Source organism: Columba livia, chromosome 3, assembly GCF_036013475.1.
Source record: "Columba livia isolate bColLiv1 breed racing homer chromosome 3, bColLiv1.pat.W.v2, whole genome shotgun sequence".
Taxonomy (NCBI): Eukaryota; Metazoa; Chordata; class Aves; order Columbiformes; family Columbidae; genus Columba; species Columba livia.
In genome coordinates, this window is record NC_088604.1 from 35206666 (window position 1) to 35233649 (window position 26984).

The 26984-nt window shown below is 37.4% G+C and overlaps 1 protein-coding gene across 2 annotated transcripts in view; it reads left to right on the forward strand.

The window, feature by feature from the left end:
• The window catches only part of BCKDHB (branched chain keto acid dehydrogenase E1 subunit beta), a 115544-nt gene that overhangs the window by 19605 nt on the left and 68955 nt on the right, over window positions 1-26984 (forward strand). For both annotated transcript variants that reach the window (XR_010471217.1, XM_065056391.1), the window contains exons 4-8: window positions 2982-3115; window positions 3755-3910; window positions 8178-8286; window positions 16805-16902; window positions 20050-20160. Coding sequence is in view for 1 of the 2 variants with exons in the window: in XM_065056391.1 (XP_064912463.1) it covers window positions 2982-3115; window positions 3755-3910; window positions 8178-8286; window positions 16805-16902; window positions 20050-20160 (608 nt within the window). In the remaining variant the exon portion in view is untranslated. The remainder of the gene's footprint in view (window positions 1-2981; window positions 3116-3754; window positions 3911-8177; window positions 8287-16804; window positions 16903-20049; window positions 20161-26984) is intronic.

The window sequence follows — 26984 nt, forward strand, 5'->3', positions numbered from 1 at the left end:
CATCAGGCAATTTCAGTGAAAAATGTGTTAATGAATAAGTTTAGGTAAGCTTAGTATGATCTGACTTTGGGCATTTCTTAATGATATTTTTTTTTATTCTGCTCAGACATTAGTCTGTTTATGTAGGCTACATGGTAGAGTTTTAAACCACATTTAACTACATTTCAGTAAATCAGTATGTGTTAAAATGGAATAGAAATCCACATGAAGAAGGCCGATTGAGTATTCTGATTTCAATATAAGAATGTTAAGTTTTTTTATTTACTGTGAATTTAACTTTTTTTTTTTTCTTCCCCCAGTCTCTTCTGTAGTCTTGTTTATTCTGGTGTTTTCTTTGCTGCTTGCATCCTATATCAAATTATCATGTAAGCGCATGAAGTGAAATATTGATCTGCCAACAAACTTTTTTAAGAAGTAGGGAAGTGTAATATGTCTTGTTAATGCATTTTTAGTTCATTAAAATATGAAGTGTTTTAAATGAAGATTTTAAATGAATCTGTGAAAGAGAAGGGAAATGAGATGCCTAATTCATAACACTCTAGATTTAATAAAGAGGAAGGGAGAAGTTTGCCAGCTGTTTATAGTTTCACAGTTGGATGTGAGTACAGGGAGTGGCTGCACTCAAGCAGGACTTCCCCGCCTTCCCAGATGGTGGTGAAGCCTTTGCACAGGTGGTTGATGTTCCTCTGTCCTTACCTGTGACATCTATCAGCAGAGAGAGGGCACCAGAGGATGCTGCACAGCTCTGGGACTGAGATTACAGCCATCCTTTAGGAATGCGAACAATTTATTTACACAGTATACATTCTTTCCAGGTTCAAAAATACTCTCCTTGTTCTAGAAGTTCAGTCATCTTTTCATGGCATTATTTTCCTTTTGCATTCTATGGATTAGTTTATTGATCTATTTACTCTGTGGAAATGGGACTAAATAGCTCTGAAAGACAAAGTTTCTTACTCTACATGGGAGAAGCACGGTACCAAGTACCAAGGTGACTGAAATCTTCCCCTTTGGTCAGATCTTAAAGGAAGAGATGATTCCTGTGTGACGCTTTTTGAACTATTTTTGTTAATTCCTGACAGTAAAGCCAAGACACGATGTCTGTCAGAGGTAAGGATAGCTTAATTACAAGGAAAATAAAACCGAATTATTTCTTCTATAAATATCTTCCCCAGTTTTGGTTTTCCCAAAGCATTCTGTCTTCCTGTTGCCTGGAATCAAAATGTTTCAGGGCTGGGGCTGTTTTTTTTTATAGTGACATTGACAGTCATTGGTAGTACTAGTAAAGAAAGAACAGAAATATGCAGACAAGCAGTGTTACTGCAGCAAGCTGGTAAAATAAATGCCCAGCAAAAATAAATGGCAGCACCACAAAGTTACAGCCATTCTCCCTTCCTATGCCATTTGTAGTCTGAACAACTTTTGAGCACAATACCTGCAAAGATGATTTATTTTTTTGCAGTATGTATAAAACCAAGTACAGATGACCCACATCTGGAAATTACTGAGATCAGCTTGTTCATATACCTAGGAAATGAGAGCTAGCAGGTTTTGCTCATTGTAAAACATTCTCTCTGACCTACAAGATACTTTGCTGTGAGGCAGAGTAGATCAGAGTAATATTGGGTGTGTTCGACATCCAGACAACAAAAACCTTACTTTCTTTCAAAAATGGATGTATCAAAAAAGATCCCCTGAACAAACAACAAAACCCACCACTCCAAACTAAAAACCCAACCCTAAACAAAGTAGCTCTTGAAGTATGAAACTCAAAACACCAGGTGAAGCATGTGGACAGGGTACAAGCGGTGACAATGCTGTGCTGGGTCATGTGTGAAGATGAAAGATATGTATTTTATAGATTTGTAAAACATGCCTCTAGAATATCGCAAATGCAGCTGTGGGTAATGGTTCTCCTCAAGTCATCCCTTTCTGAAACTTTTTGTAAGCTTCTCTTTCTCTAGTTAATTAACTTGTAGCTATTGAAATTAGGCATCTTCATAGTAGCAACTTTGCTAATTATTAATTGATGAGTTTAGTCTTTCTTTTTAGTTATTTGGTGCTTATTTAGTTATTGTTTAATTTATTTAATAACCACTGATGTACTCTGTGCTCACTTTTTTTCCATTCAGTTTGGTGTCTTGGCATATTCATGCACAGTGGACTCTTACAGAAACCTACTGTCTATTTCCCAGTGTTGCAAAGGGAAAATTTAATCGCCTAACTAGGTTCTCCTGTTGATCTGCCAAGGGAGTACAGTACTGCTGGCAAGCTGTTAATATATCTTACAAAGGATATCGTAGTGGTGTTTCATCTTCCTCCCCTCCCTTCTTGTTTTTAGTTTCAGCCGTCTATTAGACTGATGCACATTTGGAATCTGAAATTACTGTGGCACAGAAATATGTCAGGGCTAAAATGACCTTTTTGGACTCCCACAGGGAAGATACAAACCCCCAAATATTTAATTTCCAGTCTCGTGCCTCCAACAGCAGGAACAGCTTTCTTTTCTCTTGCCTTGGAGACAAACCAAATTCTTTAGTAAGCACAGCCTTACCTTATGAAAGGAAATTGGTAAGACTGGGCACTGATTACTGGGAGCATGGGCAAGAGACAAGATACTTTTCTACAGATGCTCTTGGAGATCTAGCTGCCTTTGACAGTTAATTCTGACTGCCTGAAAAAAACTGAACTAAAAATATTTGTAAGCTTCAGAACAAATTGTTTTCCTTGAAGTATTAAAAACCTTGTAAGTTACAGAAATTGTGCTTCTGTTTTGTCTTCCTCTGTCTTCCTCTGAGCTGTTACGAATGAAAGTGTCTTTACCTGTAATGGATGTTTATTGTTCCTATACCTAAAAAAGCCCATCTAAATAGCCATATGGTTAATTACAGGTGACTTGTTTATAACTTGAATATTTTTGGGGCTATGTTTTCAACTTAGAGCTAGCATGTTAAATTGTGCTGTATTTATTTTTTTTATAGGTAAAGATAGAGTTTTCAACACCCCGTTGTGTGAACAAGGAATTGTTGGCTTTGGTATTGGAATTGCTGTTGCAGGAGCCACAGCCATTGCAGAAATTCAGTTTGCAGATTACATTTTTCCAGCATTTGATCAGGTTAGTACTAATAAATTTGAGAGAAGTAAAAAGGAATCTTATGGCTGTTTAAAATAATCTTCTGTTAACATTAATATTTGGTTTGAATATGTAACTTTTGTAAATATATCCACAACTGTATTTCTAATATTTGTGCATGTTTTAAGTAAACAGAAAGGTACTAAGGCCCGTTTGAAGGCTCACTGAATAATGGAAATTAAAGATGTGGTTGGAAGCAAATGTCTCTTTGTCTGTATTTTTTATTTTGTGGCTGTGTTGGCTTCAGCAGCTTTAAATTCCTCAGCTGTGTCTTCCCACCACCACCTCTCACTCCTGTGCTGCTGCAGCCAACCATGTGTCCACAGGACAAACTACAGATTTGAACTGGGCTGATTGGCAGTGTGGGAATGGGGGAACAACTGGGTTGTATGGCTGCTCCTGAGGCCCAGGCATGTGACTTGAACACACTAGATCATTGCTCCATTTGCTTTGGAAAATGTTTCTTTTTCCACTGACAGGACTCCTTTGCTTCCGTTTTGGTCCTCCGAATCCCATACGTTGTGCAGATGATATAATTACATCTAATATGTTGTAGAGGTTTAATGATGCATAACTAAAGGCATTGGACTGAATTTTACTTTTGTAAATATGTCTTCCCAGATTGTTAACGAAGCAGCAAAATATCGTTACCGCTCTGGAGATCTGTTTAATTGTGGAAACCTCACCATCAGAGCCCCGTGGGGCTGTGTGGGTCATGGTGCACTGTATCACTCTCAAAGTCCCGAAGCTTTTTTTGCTCACTGCCCAGGAATAAAGGTACAGTAACTCTTATTTTAGGAAGATTAATTTTTTTTTTGTTTGTTTGCTTGTTTTTTAATGGACCTGACTAATAATGAGTATGGGTGCAGGTAGGGGAATTAAAATAGGAGTCAGTCCACAAAAATAATCTGAGTGTGTTAGTTAAAAACGCTTTTATAACTTTTCAAGTTATAAAACTTAAATTGTGTTAAATGTTTGAGAATTTCTAGCCATTATTGAAGCAATCTTTAATTGATGTAGCATTTTGAATTTGTGTGTTTTTTCCTCTAAAAGCATACATTTTACACCTGTTTTGTGTCCAGTATAGTACAGAAACTGAAAACTAACACTAATAAATAGTACATTTCTTTTATTTTTTTTCTTTCTGCATCTGTTTAAGTGCATTACCTTATTCATTTATATGAATGACAGTGGCAGGCAACAGGCACAAACTGAAATGCAATTGATTCTGAACATAAGGAAGCACTTGGCACAAGTTACCTGGGGAGGTTGTGGAGTCTCCATCCTTGGAGGCACTTACTCAGAAGTTGTCTGCACATGGGCCTGGGCAGACAGGTCTTCTTGAGCAGAGTGCTGGACATCTGGAGGTCCCTGCCAACCTCAACTGTTCTGTCATTCTCTGAATTATAGCTTTAGGCAAGCTTTCTGTGTGATGCAGTGCCATCCATTGAAGCTGAGGTTCCTAAGGCTTAGATGGATAACTTGCCTGGAGAAGAGGGAGGGGTGGGTTCTCATCATCTCAGATTAATAGAGCACTATTTGCCAGCTCTCTGTTTTTTCTGAGTAATTTTTTTGTTGATGGACTTGTATTTCTGGCTTAATTGGCATCCTGTCCATTGAGAAATGACTCATGACTTGATTGATGTGGAATATTTAAACAAAACCAGTATTTGTATGCTGAAGACATATGTTCATTGTTTATCTGTTGTTTAAACTATTGTCTCTATATGATTTTGTTGTTCTAAAACTTCAGACATTACTCATTTACAGTGAGGCCATGATCATTTCTCCTACTTTTTTTCTCTTTAGTTAAGTAAAAAAATTGTGTGCTATTCACATGATGTTTGAGAAATGGAATTTATTTTTGTCTGTGGGTGTTTTTTATGATCTTTGAGGTGTTCCTATTCTGAACTTGAAAATATTTCCTGATAGAGACAAAAGTAATCTGCAAAGTCTTTTGCCAGGTAATTGAATCAAATGGTTTCTCGAGCTTGTTTAAGAACTGGAGTAGTTTATTATTGTATGGAAGCATAAGATAACGTATGATTAAGGTACTGATGCCAGGTCTAGCTAATTTATGCTTGTTTTGTTGGTTAGTCTCAAATCTTTATATGCTGAACCAAGTGCTGAGATTTAGTGGTCCACTCTGGTGATTAAAACTCTTCCTAATTCATAGCAACCTAGTACTACTGTCCTCAGTCTTCTACATAAGATAGCAAGTCAGAATTTTATTTAATCACTCCAGCTAATTTAATTTCTTTCATCTCTGATCGATCTTGTTTTTTTACTTTCTTTCACTTTTCCTTGGGTAAAGTGCTAAAATAGGTTGCTACCACTAACATCTGTCACCTCAAGTGAAGGTAAAGGGCACATTAAATTCTGTGGAACTGATGGAACAGTATACTAGTTTTTGATGCAAAAGAGAAGTGTATTAAGACTCTATATTTTGAATTTTGTATCTTTGTGAAAACAATGTTGTTCCTTCAATATTTTTTTGCAAAGCTGTTCATTAGTGCCGCTAATAATGCTTAAGGTTTTATCTTCAAGGTTGCAGGTCTTTATTTTTGAATGAACCCAAACCCACCTGGTAACACATATGAATCCAGAAGTGTAGAGGAATTTCTATTTCAGATGCATTTGCAGAAGCCCATATGCATGTTTTCTCCAAATTACAGGAGGAAAGGCCATGTATTACAAACTGGGAAGGGCAGGATTGAGCTTTGGGGGGCAGAGTGGTTTTCAAAACTGCCCTCTTATTAAACTTTGTGGCAGGTTCCTGATTTAAGAGTTCTATTTGGTGCTTTTTGTAAGTGAAAGGTGAGGTTTGGACTTCCCAAGTGAAAGTGAGTTTGTACAGCTTTGGGTGTTCAGGGGAAGGACTGTGGTCATTATTGCTTCAGACAAGGCTTGTTGGGGTGAGCAGGACGTTGCTAGATGGTTGCATCTTTTGTCTACTCTTGTGAAGAAGTCTGTTGTGACGGATAAACTGATTTTCACAATTACCATATTGACTTTCTCCATTCCGTGGTAAGACTGTTCCAGCATATTTGCTGTCATGGCTACAAGCTTTCATTCCAGCCTAAATTTGTTCCTGACTGACTTGCATGTTTAACTTATCTGTCTTTCATCTTCCCTTTCATATACTAGGAGAACAATTGTTTTCCGTTTAGTCTTTGTTTTGTTAGACTAAACAAATCAAACTATCAAAGAGATGTTAACAGTTTCTGAAGCTCTTTTGGCACCTGTTTCATTCATTTTCTTTCCAGCTGAGTTTCTAGCAGTGATTTTCTCAATAGCACTAACACTTCTTGGCTATATTGTTATGCTTTTTTTAGGGCTGTACTTCATAGTGTGCTAGTCATTCTTTGAGCAGATAATTAATTCAGATCTGAATTCCTACTGCTGAGTTCTAAATTTATAACAAAAATGTAGTCCTTAAACGTGTGACTTCTCAGTATGTATTGTTCAATTTGCTTTTGCGTTTGTTGGTCATGTCCTCAATGTGAACCAGCTCTCTTTGGTATTATCCTCTGTAATGATAGTGACTCTCAGCTTTTTAATAGCTTCCATTACAATGGTCTGACTTAACATTGTAAATGAATAAGGTAAATAAAGTTTGTCCTAAAAATGTTCCCTGAGGAGCTGCACTCATAACATCCATCAGCTCGGTAATTTCCCATGTCTGTTTCAAAATGCTTTGCTGAAATATTAATAGACTGCTTCTACCTTGTTTAGAAGAAGCACTTATCATGCTGATATGATAGCAGATTTAGGTTGTTTTGACTCTTTTCCGTTACTTTTATATAATTAAATGTTCTTACTCTCAAAAAATAATTTGAAGCCTTGGAAGCTCCTGTAGGCAGTAAGTTAACATGTCCATAGTTACATGTTTTTTTTTTTTCTTTAAACAAGTGCTACAACTGATGTTTTCAGTCAGACGGGGCCACTTTTAATGTCACTGCTATAAAAATGTTTGCTAGTAGACTACATGCTGCGTGTACCAGCTCTTTGAGATTTGTGGGATGTAAATTAGATGGTCTTTCCAATTTGAGGAAATTGAGCTCTTGGGTTCTGTTTTCATTGAAACTATGATAGTTTGTTAATTTTATGTTAATAATCAACATTCCAAGTATTCAGATTACATCTGGAGGCCTTACTTAGTTTTTTCTTTGCTTGTTAATAGTCTCAGGTATTTTTTTGTTTCAAATTGAACAAGTTTAAGGCTTCCACCAGACCTTACCACTCTCTACAACAACCTGAAAGGAGGCTGTAGCACTGAGGGTGTTGGTCTCTTCTCCCAAGTAGCAAGTGGAAATGGCCTCAAGTTGTGCCAGGGGAGGTTCAGATTGGATGTTAGGAAAAAATTCTTCATGGAAAGGGTTGTCAGCCATTGGAACAGGCTGCCCAGGAAGTGGTGGAGTCACCATCCCTGGAGGTGTTTAAAAGGTGTTTAGATTAGGTTCTTAAGGTGATGGTTTAGTGCTAGAGTTAGGTTAGGTTATGGTTGACTCAATGATCCTGAGGCTCTCTTCCAATTGAAAATATTCTATGATAAGTAAAGAGAGTCAACTTTAAGTAGCTCTTTTGTTTTTTAGTTTTCAAAACTTACTGGACTAAGACCAAATTCCTTCCAGGCCTGCTTAGACGAATCTTTATCCATGCAACTGAGCATCACTCAGCTGAATTTCTTTGTCATACATCTAAAGCATTTTACTAAATGAACATATGTATATATTTGTTTAATCTGACTGACTTTCTTCTGCTCCTTCTACCTCAGAATGTTACTGCATTATTGGGGGGAGGCCATTAGTATTTAAACATGGTGTAGAAGGGAACTATTCAAGGCTCATCAGTGAACAAAATAAAATTCAATATTTGAAGTGTGTGTTAGTAACATAGCTCTGATGTTAATTCACTTTGCAAGAACTGCTCAATCTGTACATAGGCTTTTTTGAAGCAAATTGTTGCTTGTTTTTTAACATTAATTGAGGAACCTTGTAGCAGAATTACAGTTTAAATAACCATTAAAAAAATATTTTTACAGATTGTTATTCCAAGGAGTCCTCTTCAGGCCAAAGGATTGCTTCTGTCATGCATAGAGGACAAAAATCCCTGCATATTCTTTGAACCTAAAATACTTTACAGAGCTGCAGGTAAATATTTATATGCTGTATTTTTCAATAAAGCAACGTTTTTTTTTTCCCCCCATGTATGTTGATAGTCACAGTTAAACCAATACTGTAGCAGAAGTCTTGACTTGTTTTGTTTCCAGTTAGGTTTGGGATTGTGTTTTTAGAGGAAGTGTGAGAATAAGATCTCTAAATTTGGCTGCACATATAAATGAACATTTACAATCTGCTTCATGCTCAGTTAACTTTGGAAATGGGATGCTTTGTACAGTCTTGGGTTAAAAAAAAAGAACAGAAGTAAGAGGAATTGTCCTTTATCAAATTGCAATATGTATTTGGCAGAAGTTAAACTGCTTTCTTTTTGATAACTCTAGATACTAAGTTTTGAGATCGGTTTTTATTTTTCCAAAAGACTTGAACATCACTGTTTTCCCAAAGTTAAAATTTCTCTGAAGTGCTTAGTTTCAAAAAATCTTGAAAATCTGCCCCCTTAGATTTTAACCTTATATGGAAGGAAGTTTGATTGCCATTACTTTTTTCATTTGTTTTAGGTACAGTGAACTTTCTGGTTCAACGAGGTTTTAACAGCTATCATAAGTAGCATACAAGAACAGAGTAATGTGAAGATGATAGTGATGTAGTTGGTTGTAAAAAATTAGCTTGTTAATTGTTGGATTAGAGAAACTGGACTGAGAATAGATAATGGACGTAAATGGATCTTGCATGTGGAGATAGGCAGAGTGATTGGGTGAGCAACCGATAAAACAGAAATCAAGCCATCGCTTACCTTCAGTGTTTCTGTCATACAGCCTCATGTACCAACTATGCTTGGATCTGTCAATCCAATTTATAAGTTGACTTTGCGTGTGGACTGAAGTTGAATGAAAGACAAAGTGTTTGTATTTTACTTTGGATGTTTTAACAGCACTTTTCCATCAGTGCATCCATTTTCTTAGTAAATTTATCCTCTTTCTAGAGAAGAGAACTGAAGAATAACAAGTGAAAGATGTAGAAAGTAAACATAAAAGCTGCCAAAAAAGGGAGAATAACTCAGGAACAAATAGTATATTTACTGGGGAAACTGTTCATTTGCTTTTATGTTTTCAAAAAAGACCCAGCAATATATTTTTTTAAGTGCAACTATTTCTAATTTTTAGTGTGGTGTGATGTACCCAAAGGGTTTTGCATTCCTTAAGGTCAGTGTGTTTTGAGACCTCATTGAAATATAGCAATAAAGACTTCTGGCCCTTCATTTAGATGAAATAGTTTTGAAAGTGAACTTGAGTCTTAGAGTCCTATTAAACAAAGAAAAAAAATGGAAGTTGACTATACCTGTGTCTTTAAAACAACCTTTTTTTTTTCTTTCTCTCCCAATGTTTGTAAGTCACAAGTATGGACTGTAGAGTTAATAAATTCCTGCTTTCATAGTGAAATGATGGGCTGCACATCAATATCACACAGCTTTTGTGAATATAGGGAGCTCTCTATATTTGAGGAGATGACTTTTAAAGGAATTTCTGGATTGTCTAGTGAATGTAAATCAGCCTTGCAATTGAAATCTTGAGTAAAGTCATACTGAAATAGTGGTTAGTGTGGTTTAAGTGCTGGTCAGTAAACAACTGCAGCGTTGCTGCAAGATGATGTTGGTAGTTTCTTAAAGACTGTGATTTCTTCCTACGTTCCATGGCCCGATTTTCAGAGCCATTACCTACATTTGTCTTAATTTCTAAGAATAGTTAGTGACCTAGGCTGAAATTTATAGTACATTTGTGTCAACATGTGACGAGGATGATTGTGACAGGTAACTTCTTTCATTTTGAGACAAATTTGAGTGGACTTTTAATTATTTCTATAATATAAAGCAAGAATATTACGTGGAAGAGTTTCAGTATTTCTTTTAATTTAAAGCCTTTTCCTCTGGCCTTGTTAGTTCCTATTCTTAACTGTTTAGCTGTGGATTTGGGCAGCTTGTCCTGGAAGAAGAATGTCTGGGAATTACTCTTCAAGTTCCTTCTTATGCTGCTGGCCTTGGTCAGGGTTTTTTGCAATTCTACCATATAAATGAAGAGCCTGGTGAATTCTGAAATGGACCACGGTCATCATGATTGCTTTTTGGGTCCAGAGGCAGCAGCAATGAGACACAGGCCTGATAAACAAGAACAAGATAAATGGTAGAAAGAAGAATCTTGAAAATGCAACTGTCTTGTGTTTTGAGTAGAGCAAATCTTTATAATATCCCATATGAGTGTGTTGATTCTAGCAGAAGAAGATAGTACTGATTCAGAAATTTGCTTTCACAGGAAGCTTGAACTGTGTATGCATTTCTTGTCTCTTAGTGTCTCAAAATACTACATGGTCTTCCTAAGGCTGGGGACATGCAGGCATTCCAAAATAAGAGACAAAATGGCATCAGATGTCCTCTGTTGCTTTATTTATCTCTGGTGGTTTTTTTTGGTGTGTGGGGAGCATGGTGTGAGGATTTATTGCATTTTACGAGAAACTTCCCAATTTGATATATTTTAAGGAGAAAGATGAGATAATACTAGTATAATATGGTATAAAACCCCACCCAAGATTTGGGACCTCCTTGTTCCAGACAAAAACTCATTTTCTTTATTCCATGATGATGGCTAAGGCATTGAATAATGAAATTATATTGCCCCTACCATAAATTCTTTTGTTCTAACTTCAGGTGAAGAGACATATTTGTTGCAGAGACCTTAATGACTGATGTTGCAGTGGGTGTGTAGGTACTTCATTGAAAAATTAAGGTGTCAAAGATGATAATGGAAAGCAGTATTTTCTATCTGTAAAATTAATGTAGGCATTTGAGCTTCATCATTCTCCTCTAATGGAATTTCTTTTCTCCTTTTGAGGCCTCTAAATAACTATCTGTGTTATTTTGTTCAGAGCTGTTAGTATCTTTGAAATTTCAGCTGAAAATAGGCTGTAGATGGGATAGTCTTTAAAACATAGGGTATCTGTCCTTGTTCTCCTTGTTCATGGGGTTTGAAGCTTGTGATGCTTTGTTTAAAACAAACAAAACAAGAGAACCCCCCTGCCCACTACACTCCAACCAAACAAAAAACTATGCCCTCCACTTTTGCTTGCAAGTGTTGCAATTGTGGTTGAAATAAGTTGTTGAATGCTAGAGGTGAAAGATAAAATATATCTGACTTAGGATGTAACCTGAAGTTGCTTTTTGAGAATGTTAATCAGGGTGTCAGGTCATTGCTGTTTTATGGAAACTCTTATGCAGGATCAAGCTTGTGATTTTTGCATCTGATGCACACCTCCAAGGAGCTATATAGACCCACCAATATCCTTCAAGGTTCTCTGTGTGTGTGTTTTTTGTGGGTGGGTGGGCTTTTTTGTTTGTTTCTTTGTTTTTTTGGTGGATGACATGGCAGGTTTCTCAAGATTCAAGCACATATTTTTTTCATAACAGTGAAGACATTGCGAAAAAAAAGAGAGGAATCTTTGGAAGTGTTTTGAAACAAAAGTCTGATCCGCAAGGAAAATCAGAACTATAGCACAAAATATTTTGGTGTGACTATCACATGGATATCGTGGTTTTTTTTTTTTTGAATAATGATTTTAGCTGGATGTCACCCCAAATGAACATAGATTTGCTTGTATGCTTATTTAGACAAGAGGTAAAACTAACCATGTGATAACATGAAAATTCATTTCTATATGCTATTCAAACATGCATTTGCTCATACAAGGTAGAGTAATAAAATTTGGCCTTAAATCTTCGCTTTAGTCATCCCTTGGAGAAAGGTGGATATCAAAGCAGCATTGCCTTAAGTTTGCAACATTCATGCTGTGGTGAATCGAGGAGAAAAGGCAACTTCCAAAATGAAGAACAGCTTTGCAAGAGCAGTTTGAAAACATTTTCCATTTGATTCAAAAAGTATCTCATGCCTTAGATATCCAAGAGCTGTAGTAATACCAACACCAAAAGGAGGGAGTAGACTTAAAGCTAAGATCTCAAACCTTGTCTGGCCGTCTGTTAATAAAGTTTTAAAAGTTACAGAGGAGAACTTTCTATTTTGCTTGAATGAAATACAGTTGATAAGTTTCATATTCTGCATTAGCTCTCATGTGCAACCACTTTGAAATAGTCCCTTATATACAGCTGTATGTGTTTATGTATAGGTATGTTTAATGTTATCTATGTACTTCTGTTTATATAGGTATAAATGTATGTAAGACAAATGTCGTGAGGCAGTAACTAGATCAGAAAAGTATACTTAGCATAGTAGAGTTGTAGCAGTAATTGCAGGTTTCTTCTTCCCATACTCTGCAGCAGTGCAGCGTCCAGCTGTGGCTGTTTCTGTTGCACAGCCACCCCTGTTTTCCAGCAGTTTGTTTAGCAGGACTTGCTGTTCCTCAGTGTGCCTGAGCTCCTTGGAATGCTCACCCTTACTCCTTGTTTACTTGCATAGACAGGACAGGGCCACCACCAGCTTGGTTATATGGATGTGGAGGGGGAATGACAGCGTTTCTCCCCCTGGACAAGTCTTTTCCTTTCACAGCTCTGCAGTGGATGATCTCAGCCGGTCTAGCAGCCCTACGTGGTTCCCCCAGAAGACAGAACAGCTTCTCACTTGCCTCACTCCAGGCCCTGCTGGTAGCTGGTGTTTGGGACACATGCTGTTCCCACCCCAGCAGCTGAGACACCACTTGCTCTTGTAGCTCACACCGCAGGGCCCAGGGTGTCTGCACCCCGGTTTGAGCCCTGTTGCTGGCCCAGTGTCTTGTCTTCTCATGCTGGTCTCACCAGCAGCTGGCACTTAGTCCTTCTTGCAGCTCACACCTGTGCACAGGATGGAACTTAAAAAGAAGCTGGGCCTGACCACTGTGATGAGGCATGGGGCTCAGTCAAACACACTGACTGTCCCTGTTTCATGTGTACCAAGCCCCTTCTATAACCCTTTCTGTTTACCACCTTGTTCCTCCCAAGCTCCTTCCCCTTCACATCCCCTTATGAGCTGGTGTAGTTTCCTGTACCCCCTCCAACACCCTGGGCCCTCAGGTTTCACAGAATCACAGAATGTTAGGGATTGGAAGGGACCTCAAAAGATCATCTAGTCCAATCCCCCTGCTGGAGCAGGAACACTTAGATGATGCTACACAGGAATGTGTCCAGGCAGGTTTTGAATGTCTCCAGAGTAGGAGACTCCACAACCCCCTTGGGCAGCCTGTTCCAGTGCTCTGTTACCCTCACTGAGAAGAAGTTTGTGTGCTTATCAGTTGCAAAGTCTTCTTTTGCCCATAGTTTCTTGATAGCCCTCATTTGGTGTGCCTGACCGGGTTTGTTTCTTGTCTTTGTCTCTATTTGTCTTCAGATGTGTGTTTCTGTATATTTTGTATATAGCTTCTTTTTCTTTATCATTGCATGGGACGTCTTCCATCAGATAATCTTACTGAAAGAAACACTCCTACATTCCCCATACTGTTATCAATAAGTGGGACTGCCTCCCTCATCATTTGTTGGTTAGGCTTATGTCCCTGCGTGTTCCTCCTTATGGCTTCTCCCTCTTCCTGTTATCCCCTTTTGCATTGAGAAGATCCTTGTCTGGACATACTTAAAGGACCGGGAGAGAGCTCTCCTTCCACATAACCTTACAGTGGTCATCAGAACCTTTGTGTTTTAGTTTGATATAAAATTAGAAAGGACCAAAGAAGTGTAAGCCTTTTTGGGTAGAAGTTGATAGTTAAATATACAAGTAGGCATATAGAGAGGAAATTCTGTCGCTGGTTAATTCGAGATTATAATGATACTGAAGGTGCCATGGTGATGTCCCCCTAAATGTTGGAGACACTAAGAAAATACCCGATTTTAAAAGAAAAAGGAGGCTTTGATATATAAAAAGTAGTTAACAGCCTGTGCAGTGTCAAGAGCACATAATGATTATGAATCAAAGGAGAAGATGAGTCACCTTGACATTATCAGGTTTAGACATCTTGTGGAGAACCTACTCTGATGTTTTTTGACCTTTTCAGTTTCATTTAATTGTACTATATATGACATTGGTGGTGTAGAAATAAATATGACTTGCATCAGTGGTTGTTATAGAGACAAGACAGGTAAGATGAGAAAACACATGTTTTCTTTCTGCTGTTTAGGTTGCTCTTTTAGAAAAACCAACAGATGGTGCAGCCTCTTAATATTAACTTGTGATGGCCCTTGTCCTCTGAAAATTACAACTTCTGGTTAATTTTTTATTTGAAATGTGTATTTGAAATATTTGCTTTAAAATATTTTATTTATGTCTTCAGCAATAGATGAATGAACTGCTGTGTATAAACACTATTGGCCTCATTTGGTTAATTATAACAGAAGAATATGCATGGAGTAATTTCATATGCTACTTTTCATCGTTGTTAGTGGAGGGAGGAGTTTTTGCAAAGGCGTTTGAATAAAATCCTGCCAAATCTGGACTTCCCTCTAAATTTTCGACAAGCTGAATTTTGCATTTAAAAGTGTCAGGAATTCTAGATGAGGTCATCCAACGGACATCTTGTTGCAGAATGGTTTAGCTGCAGTTTTTGTACTAGTATGTTTAATTTCCCTAAGTGGATAAAGCCATTGCAGAGAGAAAGAGCTCTTTTTATATCATGTACACCTTCCTGTTCTTCCTCTGGTTCATTCCACTGTCACTACAAAACCTTCTCATTCATGTTGGTTGCCCGGGTTTCCACTGGCATCCTTATAAGGTTCTTGTTCTCCAGGTTTCACATAGATGACAATCCTCTGAAAAGGACAGTTATGCAATGCCAATTAGTAGAGCTGTGGATTTCATTGTCTTTCAGGATCTCTGCTTTCTTTTGCCTGAGGGTTTTACAGTGTGCCAAATCTGCAGAAGCCTGGGCTGCTTCACTGTCAACATCTGATCTTGTGCTATGTTTAAAAGCACCTTGTGTTTAAAATCCAGTTTTTATTCTTTTTTCCATGATTGATTGGACCTGTGTCTTGAATTATGCTGAAAAAAGAGCTCCTGTTCTGTTTTTAGGAAGAATGATTTAGTTAATATGTGTGTCTCCTCTGAGTTATCTCTAACAGAAGCACAGGCAGCAACATTTTTACTGCTAAACACAGTAAACAGCTAAACTGCTAAACACAGGAACAGGTTGGCTAGAGTGGTTGTGGTGTCTCCAACCATGGACATACATGAAACCTGACTGGACATGACCCTGAATGACCAGCTCTAGGTGACCTTCCTTGGAGCAAGGGGGCTTGGACAATGTCACCTCCAGAGGTTGCTCCCTATCTCAGCCATTCTGTAATTCTGTGAATTTATAGTATTTATATCATTACTGGCAAAAAAAAATTAAAAATCTACTGTAATTAAAAAAAAATATATTCGCTACTTGATTTATTGCAAAGTTATGTTTATAACTTGTATGCCAGGAAAAAACCTTAGGTCATTTTACTTGTATTGGATCTGCCATATCAATAAAGCAAAAAAAGAAAACACTTCATTTCTCCTTCTGGTGTGTCTCAGTAGAATTCTTTATCAATAAGCATTTTTTTTTCAGAAGGAACTCAATAACTGTTTTATGCACTATGAAATATGTTAACAAAAAAGTAGAGTACCTTCTTTACAAATCAGTTTTGTGCATTTAGGAAGAGTTGAGTAAGATTTTTTTTTCCACTTATTACTAGAATTTATTTTAAGGAGTATTATTTGACTTACTAGTGCATAGACAAGTTCACCATTAGACCAAACATTATTTTAAATTTTAAAGTATGGGTATCTTTTATCACAGTTTTAATCACTAAACCAGTCAATGCATAGTGCATTGGAGTGCAACTAGTACAACTGACCTAGCATGTTTCCATCTGAAAACTAGTAAATGGGTCTTAAGCTCAGAGAAACCACCTTAAATTTCTTGAAAAGAAACATGCTTAATTTTTGTCTAATCTAGTTATGTATTTTTTTGTGAATAGATAACTTTTTAAAAAGCAAAAATATTTAGACTAATTTAAAACTACTATAATCGCAAGTTCTTGCTGACACTTTCTGCGTAGGTTCTGAAAACTTTTTCCCTCTATTTAGACATAAGTGTGGGACACCATTCTCGACAGATATCAGAAGGGCATGGGCACAACTTTTACTTCTTGTCTGAATATTGAAGTATCGTTTCAAGGCTCTGTTGATGCTTACTAGAATTAAATGCAGTGGTTACTTGAGATTTTTTTTTTCAGTTGTAGCAGTGTCCGTCTCCAAATCTGGTGCTGATATTTTGACTTGGAGTACAGCAGGACTTATTACTATCATTGATGTGTATATGTGTTGCTGTAGTATATAACATAAATTAAACACTACACTGAATGTGTTTTTAACAGCATAATTAAAATATTTTTAATTACAGCTAAGCCTTTGAAATAAAGGCTAATACTCAGTGTGATTTTTGGTCTATTCTTTTAGATGGCATTAACACTGAAGAAACTTTTTAGTGTATATTTTTATGGGAAATATTGAATAGTAAAGGAATGTAATGCTTATTTTTCCCTTTTCTATTTATTCAGTGGAACAAGTTCCGGTGGAGCCCTACACCATTCCACTATCTCAAGCTGAGGTGCTGCAGACGGGCAGTGATGTGACACTCGTGGCTTGGGGCACTCAGGTCAGTCCTGTTCCTACAAGTTACTTGTCATACAGCAGAGCCTGGGCTAAGGGTTAGGTGCTGTTTGAATAGTGTTGTGTTCAGGCTCAGGTGCCAGACAATAAACTGCGTGTGTTTTCCACCACTATACGCTTGAAGAAATGATTACCAGTGTTCATATGAAACCTGCTTTTTATTGTATAAGATTTTACTCATTTTTGGTTGAAGCTGACTTGACTCTGGAAATGTGGAAGAGGTACCGGTGCAGGAAGTTAATATTTTATCCATAGTTACGAAAGTGATACATTTAAGAATGGGGCACTGGGATGTGACACTGGGTTGGGCAATGGGAAAGGAGAGTTCAAAGTACTATGCTGAAAGACAAGTACATGTTTCTACTGCATCATTTAAAGTGCAATCTGGGGTTCCCTGTATACAGAGGGTCAAAATCCCCTGAACATTTAGTATTAATTGGGGTCAATATAGTTTTGATTCTAACAGTTATATTTCAAAGCTGTTCAAGAATATGACTGGACAACCCTCCATCCCAAATTAAGATGTGCAAATATTGAAAAATCTGGTAAAAAAAAAAAGTTTCTTTTTAAGAATTATAGAAGAGAAATTTGAATCTAATTTGGAATTGCCAGGAAAAAAATTTTGTTGCCTTTAACCTATAATTAAGAAAATTGCCGTTTTCCCAGCCTGATTATATCTGAGAAGCTTTTAGAGGAACAAGTTTTACAACATTCATCACAAGAATATTGAATTGATCTCTGGGCTTGTGCCTTTATTTTTTTCTTTTTCTCTTTTTGTTTGAAATCTGTAATCTTCAGTGCTTTTCTGCAATAGTTTCATTATCCTCAGACTATTTGATCTCCTTTATATCTGTGGTTATTCTTACTAGTCTCTGATACTTTACACTGGTATTAAATCACAGACTCCTTCAATATCTTTACGTGTACTTGTTTGTCCAGCAGAAAACAGTTTCTGTAGTTCTCCATTCACTTTTGAAAGTGCAAATTTTTGCTCTGTTTAGATGAAATCTCAGCGTTCATCAGATTTCCCAAAACTGACTTAATGAAGTAATGGCTTGATAGCTGGCTGTGGAGATTTAATAATATCCTGAGTTTATCCAGTAGGCAGTAGTGCAGAGAGGACTTGGAGTGATATCCTACAAAAAGCCTGTGTACTTTGGAGCTTGGAAAGTGTAGGCCAGGTGTTAAGACAGGCATCTTTTGGTGTGAATATTAATAGGAAGGATGTGCAGACCTAATCCAAGTTTAGGAGCTGCTGAAACCACAGGTGTGGCTGTGTGATACAGCATGAGGACACATCCTTGGTGCATATGCAGTAAATCCAGCGTGTTCTGGATGCGTCAGGCTTCTACAAATCAAATATGTTCAGTGAGTTTGCAGGCTGCGTACATAAACCTGGAACTCAATTGCTAAATGTGCCACCAGTCCAGAGTTTATTGTCGATAGGCAGTGTGGTTGCACGTGCTCACTGGTTACTTCTTGTATGATTTTGGATGTTGGGTAGTTGCCTGGCAGCTGCTGCCCTGGTGGGGTTGCCTGACACTTGATTTCCTGGGTGATACTAATGAAGGGTGGTAAAGGCTTTTAGTTCATTTTCAGTTGTGCTCAGTGTTTTATGGTCATTAACTAATCCTTATTCTCTGTGAACTAAATAAACATTCTCACTTATACATCAGAGAAATGGCAAAAACATCCATCCTGTGTGTCGTGTTGAAAATTCTCAAACCCTTGTATTACAACCACAGATGTATTAGAAGTTTACACAAAACCACTGCAAACTATGTTTTCTTTTTATTGTTATAATACTTGTGTTTATTTACCGTTTAAAATAGCCCTTTGGTGCTTAGCTATTCATATTTGTATTATGTAGATGCATGTTTAATTCCTTAAGCATCTTGATTCAGCATAGATTTTTGTGCTATGTAAAATTTAATGTTCATCTAAATTGCTTGTTGGGGTTGGCCCTTGGCCTCCAACCTCTTACATGTGCCTAGAAGTTCCTCAATGGAGGTTATCTTGTCTCAGCCCAAACCTGTATTATGAAACATTCTAACAATAAGGAAAACATCAGAATTTATTGTCATCATGTTGAGAAATTCTTTTCTACCCTCACATCTCATGAGCAAATAATTATTGCTGATATATTTATGGAGTATAATCTGAGTCGTAGTCAGAAGTTATTTTCTGTGTTGTAGCATTTGTTTGCTAATGTTTGTTTTTGGGAAGCCAGTGCTTACAATACATTTTGCTTAAAGTGTCAGATACAACTTTGAATCTATGTAGTGTTGCTTTCTTCTCAGTTCATATCATAACATACGTTATGAAAAGGATGCTAATAGATGTGGATTTTTTTACATCTATTTCAACAAACTTACTTATGCTGCTAAATTCGTTCCTGGTGGATAGTGAATAGCATGTATTCTAATTCAGTACAAGCCTCTTGCTAGAGGGGAATACTTCTTTGTTTTAGTAAAATGTTAATTATAATAATCAGATAATGCAACATTTATAGTGTTAGTATTGAACTATGTTGGAAGACCAGTGAATGGTCACATTGTCTTATTATTCCCAATATGCTTTGATTATGGGGGTCAGGACTTCATGTTTACAGTTAAGTTTTTTTTTTTTTAATGTGGTACTTACTGTGTCTCCTAACTGTTCAGTAGATAATGCTTGGAGATGATCACTTGCTAATGTATTGTGCTTCCAGTGAATTGTAGTAAGTGTAGTTACTAGGGCTGTTTTTGAAAGTTTGTGATGCTTCTTGCAGAATTGTGTGACTGCTACGTCAAGATACAAAAACCCTATCCTAACCCCCAAACTGACTACAAATATAAAATAGTGTAGCCTGATACTGTTCACACAAAGATACTTCTCTAGAAAGCAACAGGGTTTTTTTTTTAGCGAGAGTTCATTGAAGTTAGTTTTTGAAGTGGTGCTGAAATACTAGGCATAATATAAGTAGTAAATGAGAAGAATGAACTGAGTAATAAATGCTTATTCGATTACTGAATAAAAAAGTTTCTGCTAAACATGCAGGTAAAAAATCACTGCTTGTATTCAGTATATGTAATTTAGTACATCTTAAAAAGAAATTAAATGTTTACTTAGTTATAATATGTTGCCTTTTCAGGTACATGTAATCAAAGAAGTGGCATCAATGGCTCAAGAAAAGCTTGGTGTGTCCTGTGAAGTGATTGATCTGAGGACCATCTTACCCTGGGATACAGAGACTGTTTGTAAGGTAAGGAAATGATGCTTGTTAGTTTAAAACCACAACAAACAGATAATGATAGGGCTGAGAAGAGCGTCAGCTTGAAAAAGGTGTGTGATTCCATCAAGTACCTTCTCTGCCTGCAATTTCTAGTTTAAGGCAATATGGTATCAGATCTGCAGCTCTACAGATGTTTAAATAGGGGAGATCAGGCACACCTCCTTATCTGACTATATACCGGTATCTGGAGTATCTTAATCCTGTAGACAAGTGTTTTGTCATTCTCTAGTTGCTCAGTAAAGGATTTTCTCTTGGTCAGGTAAAGTATAAACAGATTAAATGTGATAAAGGGAAAGATGGGCCATTGGTCTGCTGCTCTATGGCAAAGCTTGTATTTCTCCATAATGTGAATTTTACTGTTGCGTGTGTCTGAGGGACTGCCAGCGGGACTGGATGGAACAAACTCTGGGAGGAGAGACCCATGTTGGGTGTCTGCTATTGGCCATATCCTAGTGTCTGGTTGTGGATGTGTAGCAAGCTCTGTACTTACATGCATAGCTATGTGTTGCTTCATGTAAGTTTGAGCTTCTCAGTTCAAGTGTTTTCAGTGTTTGTTTGCAGTGTATTTCTTATTACTTGGCCGTACTTTCTGTCTTTTAAAAATGAAATGTCTTGAGTTGTCATCAATATGAAGAGAAGTTTGGGTAGTAATAAATCCTTTACAGTCTTTTTGAGACAAATAAAATTATTCTATTTTCTTTTAGGTAGATATTTTTTTTCTTTAAAGAGTTGAGCTGTCATTCGATGAAAACAAAGCATCTCTTTGAAAGAGCAGTTAAGTCTGTTTCATTGGATTGGACCTCCACTGAAACACTGTGAGGGAAAAAAAGTAGCTTTGCTTATAAAGTGCAAAGCTTTAGTTGTACATTGTTTTGCAAATTTGTACTTTAGATATTGCGTGAAGGTTTTCACCTTATTTTCTATCCTGAACATCTTGTAAGGTAACTGTGGCATAAATAAAAAGATGGAACAGATTAACAGACTTAAAGCAACAGGTCAATGGGCTTACTGTTAAGAATTAAAAGTGAGTTATTTTGATAGAAATATAGTGCACATTGTCAAGGCAGTTCAGCTATTTATTATAATAAATACCAAATAGTTAATGTTTTTAGTAGTGGTCTTGTGTTACTACAGTTGCAGGTTGGCCAGTCTGATGAGAGAAATGTTCTGTTATCTTCTTCTGTAGATCTTGTCTGTTTTGCTCAGCTGAAAATAATTAGTGGCTTACATTTGATACTATGCAACACTGAAACTTCTAAACTGGACAGCTTTTAAGGTAATCTTCAACAGAAATAGGTGGAAGTGATAGTTGTAGCTGCTTGCTGGAGCCTCATCCCAAGAGAAACTGTGTGGTGCAATTGCAGCAGACAGCAACGGCTCTGAGTCTGCTCAGGTGACGGGACTTGCTGTACTTCAGTTATAACTTTCCTGAGATGTCAGTGTCAATGACCAAGAAAGAGTGGTAGAAAAATTGGCCGTGCTAGAGAAAGTCCTCAGCTGTCCATTTGTCTGCTTAAGTAACTCTTTGCAGGCTCTTAATAATGAAAATGGGATTGATTCTACTCCAGTCTGGCCAATAAGCAAATCACCAGCTGTTACAGGGCTGCCCTTTGTCTTAGACTGTTACTTATGTCAGCCTCCACAAATCTCAGGACAACTTTTTGTTTTCCCTCATCTTACATATATGCTTGAAGTATATGGCTGTCACCTCCTTGTCCTGAGGAAAAGGATGGTGTATGTGATATATTGCAACCTTATTGCTATTCTGCTTGTGTTGGGCTGCAGGGTCCTCAGCTGATGGGCACCTGGCTGTGATCTTATTAGAGCGCAGGACTTTGGGTTTAGATGTAAAAACATATCCCTCGGTTTTACTTCTGGGAGTGATGCCCTTGGTGATCAATATAGGCTGTTACTTGTATTATAGTGTGGTTGTAGCATGGAGGGTGTTGGTCTACCAAGTAACAAGCAATAGGACAAGAAGAAATGGCTTCAAGTTGCACCAGGGAAGGTTTAGATTGGATATTAGGAAAAAATTCTTCATGGAAAGGGTTGTCAGGCATTGGAACAGGCTACCCAGGGCAGTGGTGGAGTCACCGTCCCTGGAGGTGTTCAAAAGACATGTAGATGAGGTTCTTAGGGACGTTTTAGTGACAGTGCTAGGTTAATAGTTGGACTTGATGATCTCAAAAATCTTTTCCAACCAAAACGGTTCTGTGATTTTGGTCCTTGGCCCGCTTCCACTTTTATCCCCTGCACACGCACATCTCTGTTCATGTCTTTCATACCAACCTTAACACACCTGTTAGAATTCTCCATGTTATTTTGATTCTCCCGTCGTCTGGCTCTTTCTAGAAGGCGAGGAGCCTTATCAAGCTTCTTGTAGGCTGCATGATTGTTCCTAATCATGTGCCTGACATTTCAGTTCTTTATGTTCCACATGGGTCAGTGTCACGAAGCTTTAATAAAGGAATTGAATTTTACAGAATTAATGTGCATTTGCCAGTCTAATATGTCTTACTCTGCAGGCTAAACGTAACTTACCCAAGAAATGCTGCATTTTTATATAGAAATATTCTGTGAATTTTCCTTATCAGTCTATGTAATTTTAAACAAAATCAAGGACCCTTCATGGTTGGTGTTGGGGATTGGGCAGGCCTCGTAACCTTAATTGTTAATATCTTTAGTAACACTGAAGTTTTCAATGCAGCTATTTCAAAATGAGATGCTTTACTTAACTGGTAATATATGCAACTTTAAGACTAATTTGACAGCTGTGGTGAAGGCATGAAGAAGGATGGGCTGAAATGGTTAGTGCTGTGGAGATGAGAAGTAATATGTCAATTTTCACTGCAAATCTAACTGCTTTGTCTGCTTTTTGTAACTGTTTCTATATAGAAAATTACATCGTCAAAATACATATTTCATAAAGCTATGAGAAGTTATACTTCACAACTGCCACCAGAGGCCTCTTTTTAGCCAAGTTAAGCAGCCGCGTTGACTTGGCATTTCTCCTGTGAGCATGTTTATGATATATAGCTCTGAGTGAAATGTAAATAAACGTAAATAATATAGTGAACATCAATAAGAATTGCTGCTTAATTATAGTGGTGTTTTTCTTTGCATTTTTAAGATTTTGAGATTATGTTCAGTTTTGAAGTAGCTCAGCATTACTGCCCAGGTTAAAGCCTCCAACCATTTAGGGACATTTTTAATGCTAGAATTAGGTTGTGGTTGGACTTGATGATCCTGAGGGTCTCTTCCAATCAAAATGATTCTATGATTTGTCATCTGCATGAAAAGGAGATGAGAGTGCACCTGCCTGGAGCAAACTGCCGTGGACTTTGAATGGATCCCAGCAGTAACTGAAACCTTCTCTTTGGTACAATTCCTGGATGGGTAAATGTGCAAACAGGGCCTAGATAGTTCCTTTGTCAATCATCAGGTGTCTGAGTACTGAAGTTTGAGCTAGGTACAGTAGCTCATAGAGCTTTTCTAGAGAAAGGAAATCTCCTGAGGGTCATTCATCCCAGCTATTTCAGCAGCCTATTTGGGGATGAGATAAATTGGCCTCTGGAAATGTCTTGGTTTAGAAGTTTAAAAATAAAAAAAAAGTTAAGGGAGCCCTGATTGATGAGTGTAGTGTAAAGTCCGGTGAGATAAATTGCACCCTCATTCCGTAGCTGAGATGTCCTTTCTGTCAGCAGTAGGAGTCGTAAGCAGCTGGCCTGTTTCAAAAAAATCTATCTTTGCTAGAATAAAAGTAAAGAATGTGTGTGTTTGTATATTTATATAAATATATATATATTTTTTTTTATGTAAGTCTTCATTACTATTTAACTTGGGAAAGCTTCTTGTGAAAGACATCCTTCCTTACTTAAAGGCAATAGATACAAACAGTACTTGCCCCTGAAAAGTGATCTACCCTGTTTCAAGATTCTCTAGCATTCTTAAAAAATTGCTTACCCATACCTGCTCTGGAGCAAGAGAAGACATTGATTTTACAGGGTAAGAGCTTAAAGACATAACAGAAATATTTTTTTGTTGCTTAAATTAGTTTAGACCTGTATTTTATACTTGGTTGCTTTTCACAGAAATCCAGACAGGTAAAAAGTGAAACTACATAAAATGCAGTATATTCCTTAGTTGTCTATATTCAATCAAAATTTTTCATTTTGAACATATTTCAAACTGCTGAAACTGTGACTGCTGTGCATATGTTGTTTGACAGGCTCAGTATCGTGAAAGCTTGATGTGATGTCTCTGAGATTTGTATCTGACTTTTAATGTGCTTAGAAAACTAACTTCTGAAAGGATTATTTTTCTGAATTTTATCAAGTGTTTGTTCCAGAGTAGCTTATTTAACATCTTGATTTTTTTGTTTTCTTCGGAAGATAACAAGGACTGTTTTTAATATATCACTTATTTTGTGCTTATATGCTTAGGTTTGAGCTAGTGTGCCTGTATGTCACGGTCACTTAGACTTGGACTGTTCTGAAAAGATCCAGATCACACTGAAAGTGTCACTAGTTGAATCTGCCAGTTCTTGATGCCTTTTGCACTGCACAGCTTTTTAATAAAACAGCTTTCTAAAGATGAAGATGGGAACCCAGAACCTTTTCCTTTTGGAGAGTGCCTTCCTTGCAGGAATGATCACATTCCCTTTTGTTTTTTCTCTTACTGTTTTCTGGTGCTTATTCTGTGTGATTTAGGGTAATAACAGCAATAGAATCTGAGCAGGCTGATCCCTCAGTTTATCCTGTAGTTTGCCAGCAAGATCACACCTCAGGGATTTGGAAGATGATTGGACTGGAGAACCCATGTGCTGACAAGACATTGAATCCAGGTCTTGCACCTCTTGAACATGTGCCCTTGCCACCATCTCTAATGGGAGAGCTGAGTAGCTCCTGAGCTTTTGCACCCAGGGCCATATGACTTTGCTGTCAGTTCAATGTTGGCAGATTATCAGCATGCTCAAAGCACACTTCAGTCTCTGAAGGATATAGTTTGTTGTGGTTGCTCAGGCAGTGAAGCCTAAAGGGCTGTATGTATGAGTTGTATGTTTAGGTTCTTAAGTAAACCTTTCATCATGCCTTAGTTGAGAAGCCTGGATCCACTGCAGACTTGATGCACTGAGTGTCCTATCCTGCTGTCTTTGTGATCTGCTTTTGTGCCCATGTCAGGTGTCTTTTTGCTCTCTATACACAACATTGCAATGTGATGTACTGTGAGATACCTGGGTGGTTACATGTAGCTATTTTAGGTTGTTGACTTGAGCAAATTTTTTAAACTTGTTTTTTAGGACATTTTTGCTCAGTCACCATTGCCACTTCAGCCATGTGGAAACAATGCAAGATCTCAGTAGTGTCAAACAGCTGTCTTCATTTATAGATCTGTTCCTAAAAGGAAGAAAAATGGTTTTATTTCTAACTCATTTTTCATCATAGAGGTTGGAGATTTCCCTTACAGAGATGGAAGCAAGCCTTTTGCAAGGCAAGTCCATCAGCAATTTACTTTTTTGAAAATAGAAAGTATTTTTTTATACATTAAACCACATGCTGATCTGTAATATTTCTAAAGCCTTTCACAGGAAAAATTGAATAGATTATACAGCTTCCATGTGCATAAAGCTCAAGTATAGTGCTTCTGCATGAGATATGATGCAGTTCTTTGTGCTTTACCTCTACAGGATTGAAAGTGAAACCAACATCAACTCCCAATATGTAGCTGAATAGATCAATATAAAAAGTTGTGTTGTTATCTGTTAAAGAAGTGTCATAAGTTTGTTCAAAGAGTATGTGCTGCCTTTGCATCCTTAGGAAATGTAACAGCAAAGGCTGCTTTTAGATTACTGAGACTCTTGTTTGTATGCACATTCTCAAAGCACTATGTCATTTCATAGACCAGTGAAAAGTTTGGTAAGACTCTTGTTTACTTGGACAGTCTTCACTGATTTCTGATTAAAGCTCTTGCTTTTATTCCCCAGGGCTGCAGTAGGAGTGATACAGTGGTTATGATTCAAAGAGAGAGGATTTAGCTGTTCACAGAGTGAATTACTTTTTTTTTTGAGAGAGAGAATGCATTCCCTGTGCTTGTTCTGACATCAGCATCCTACTTACTTCTGTTAAATGTATATATAAAGAAGCTGGGATCAGGAGTGATCTCTTCCCTTCATACCTTCAGCTGTAAACATGAACACATGAAATTAATGTGCTTCTCAACATGCATTGCTGATAACAAAGCCCCTGCCTTGACCATGCTCTGCTGACTCCCCAGATGTTGCATGTGCATCCAGTCGTCTGCATCTACTGCAGCCACAGCAAAGACATCAGTTCCTATCCAGGCAGGTGACATTTCCCTACTGCTTGATTGATCAGCTGTGTTATTATTGGAGGGCTAAACTATCATAAAGTGTGCTGCTCAAGAAAACAAAACATGACATGTATATGAAATATCTATAAAATTTGTTACTTTATAACCTACAAAACTATTTAAAGATATTTTTCTCCTTTTCAGAAATTACATTTTCAGACATAACATTTTTTTTTTTTTTCCCCCTGCATTATACTTCACAGATTTGCTTGGAAGCTTTGCAGAGATTAGGCTATGTGGATTTTTTTGGTCTGTGAACTTTTGGGTGGTGTGTTTTTGATTAAAAAGCCAAGGGCACACTTCCCAGTGCTTCACTGGTCACATTCAGGGTAAAATTCTGCGGTTGTAGTGTTTTTTATATTGAAATGCATATGTTACTGGAAGTGGGAAGTCTACCCCAGGATTAAGTACTCTTAAGGAATTGT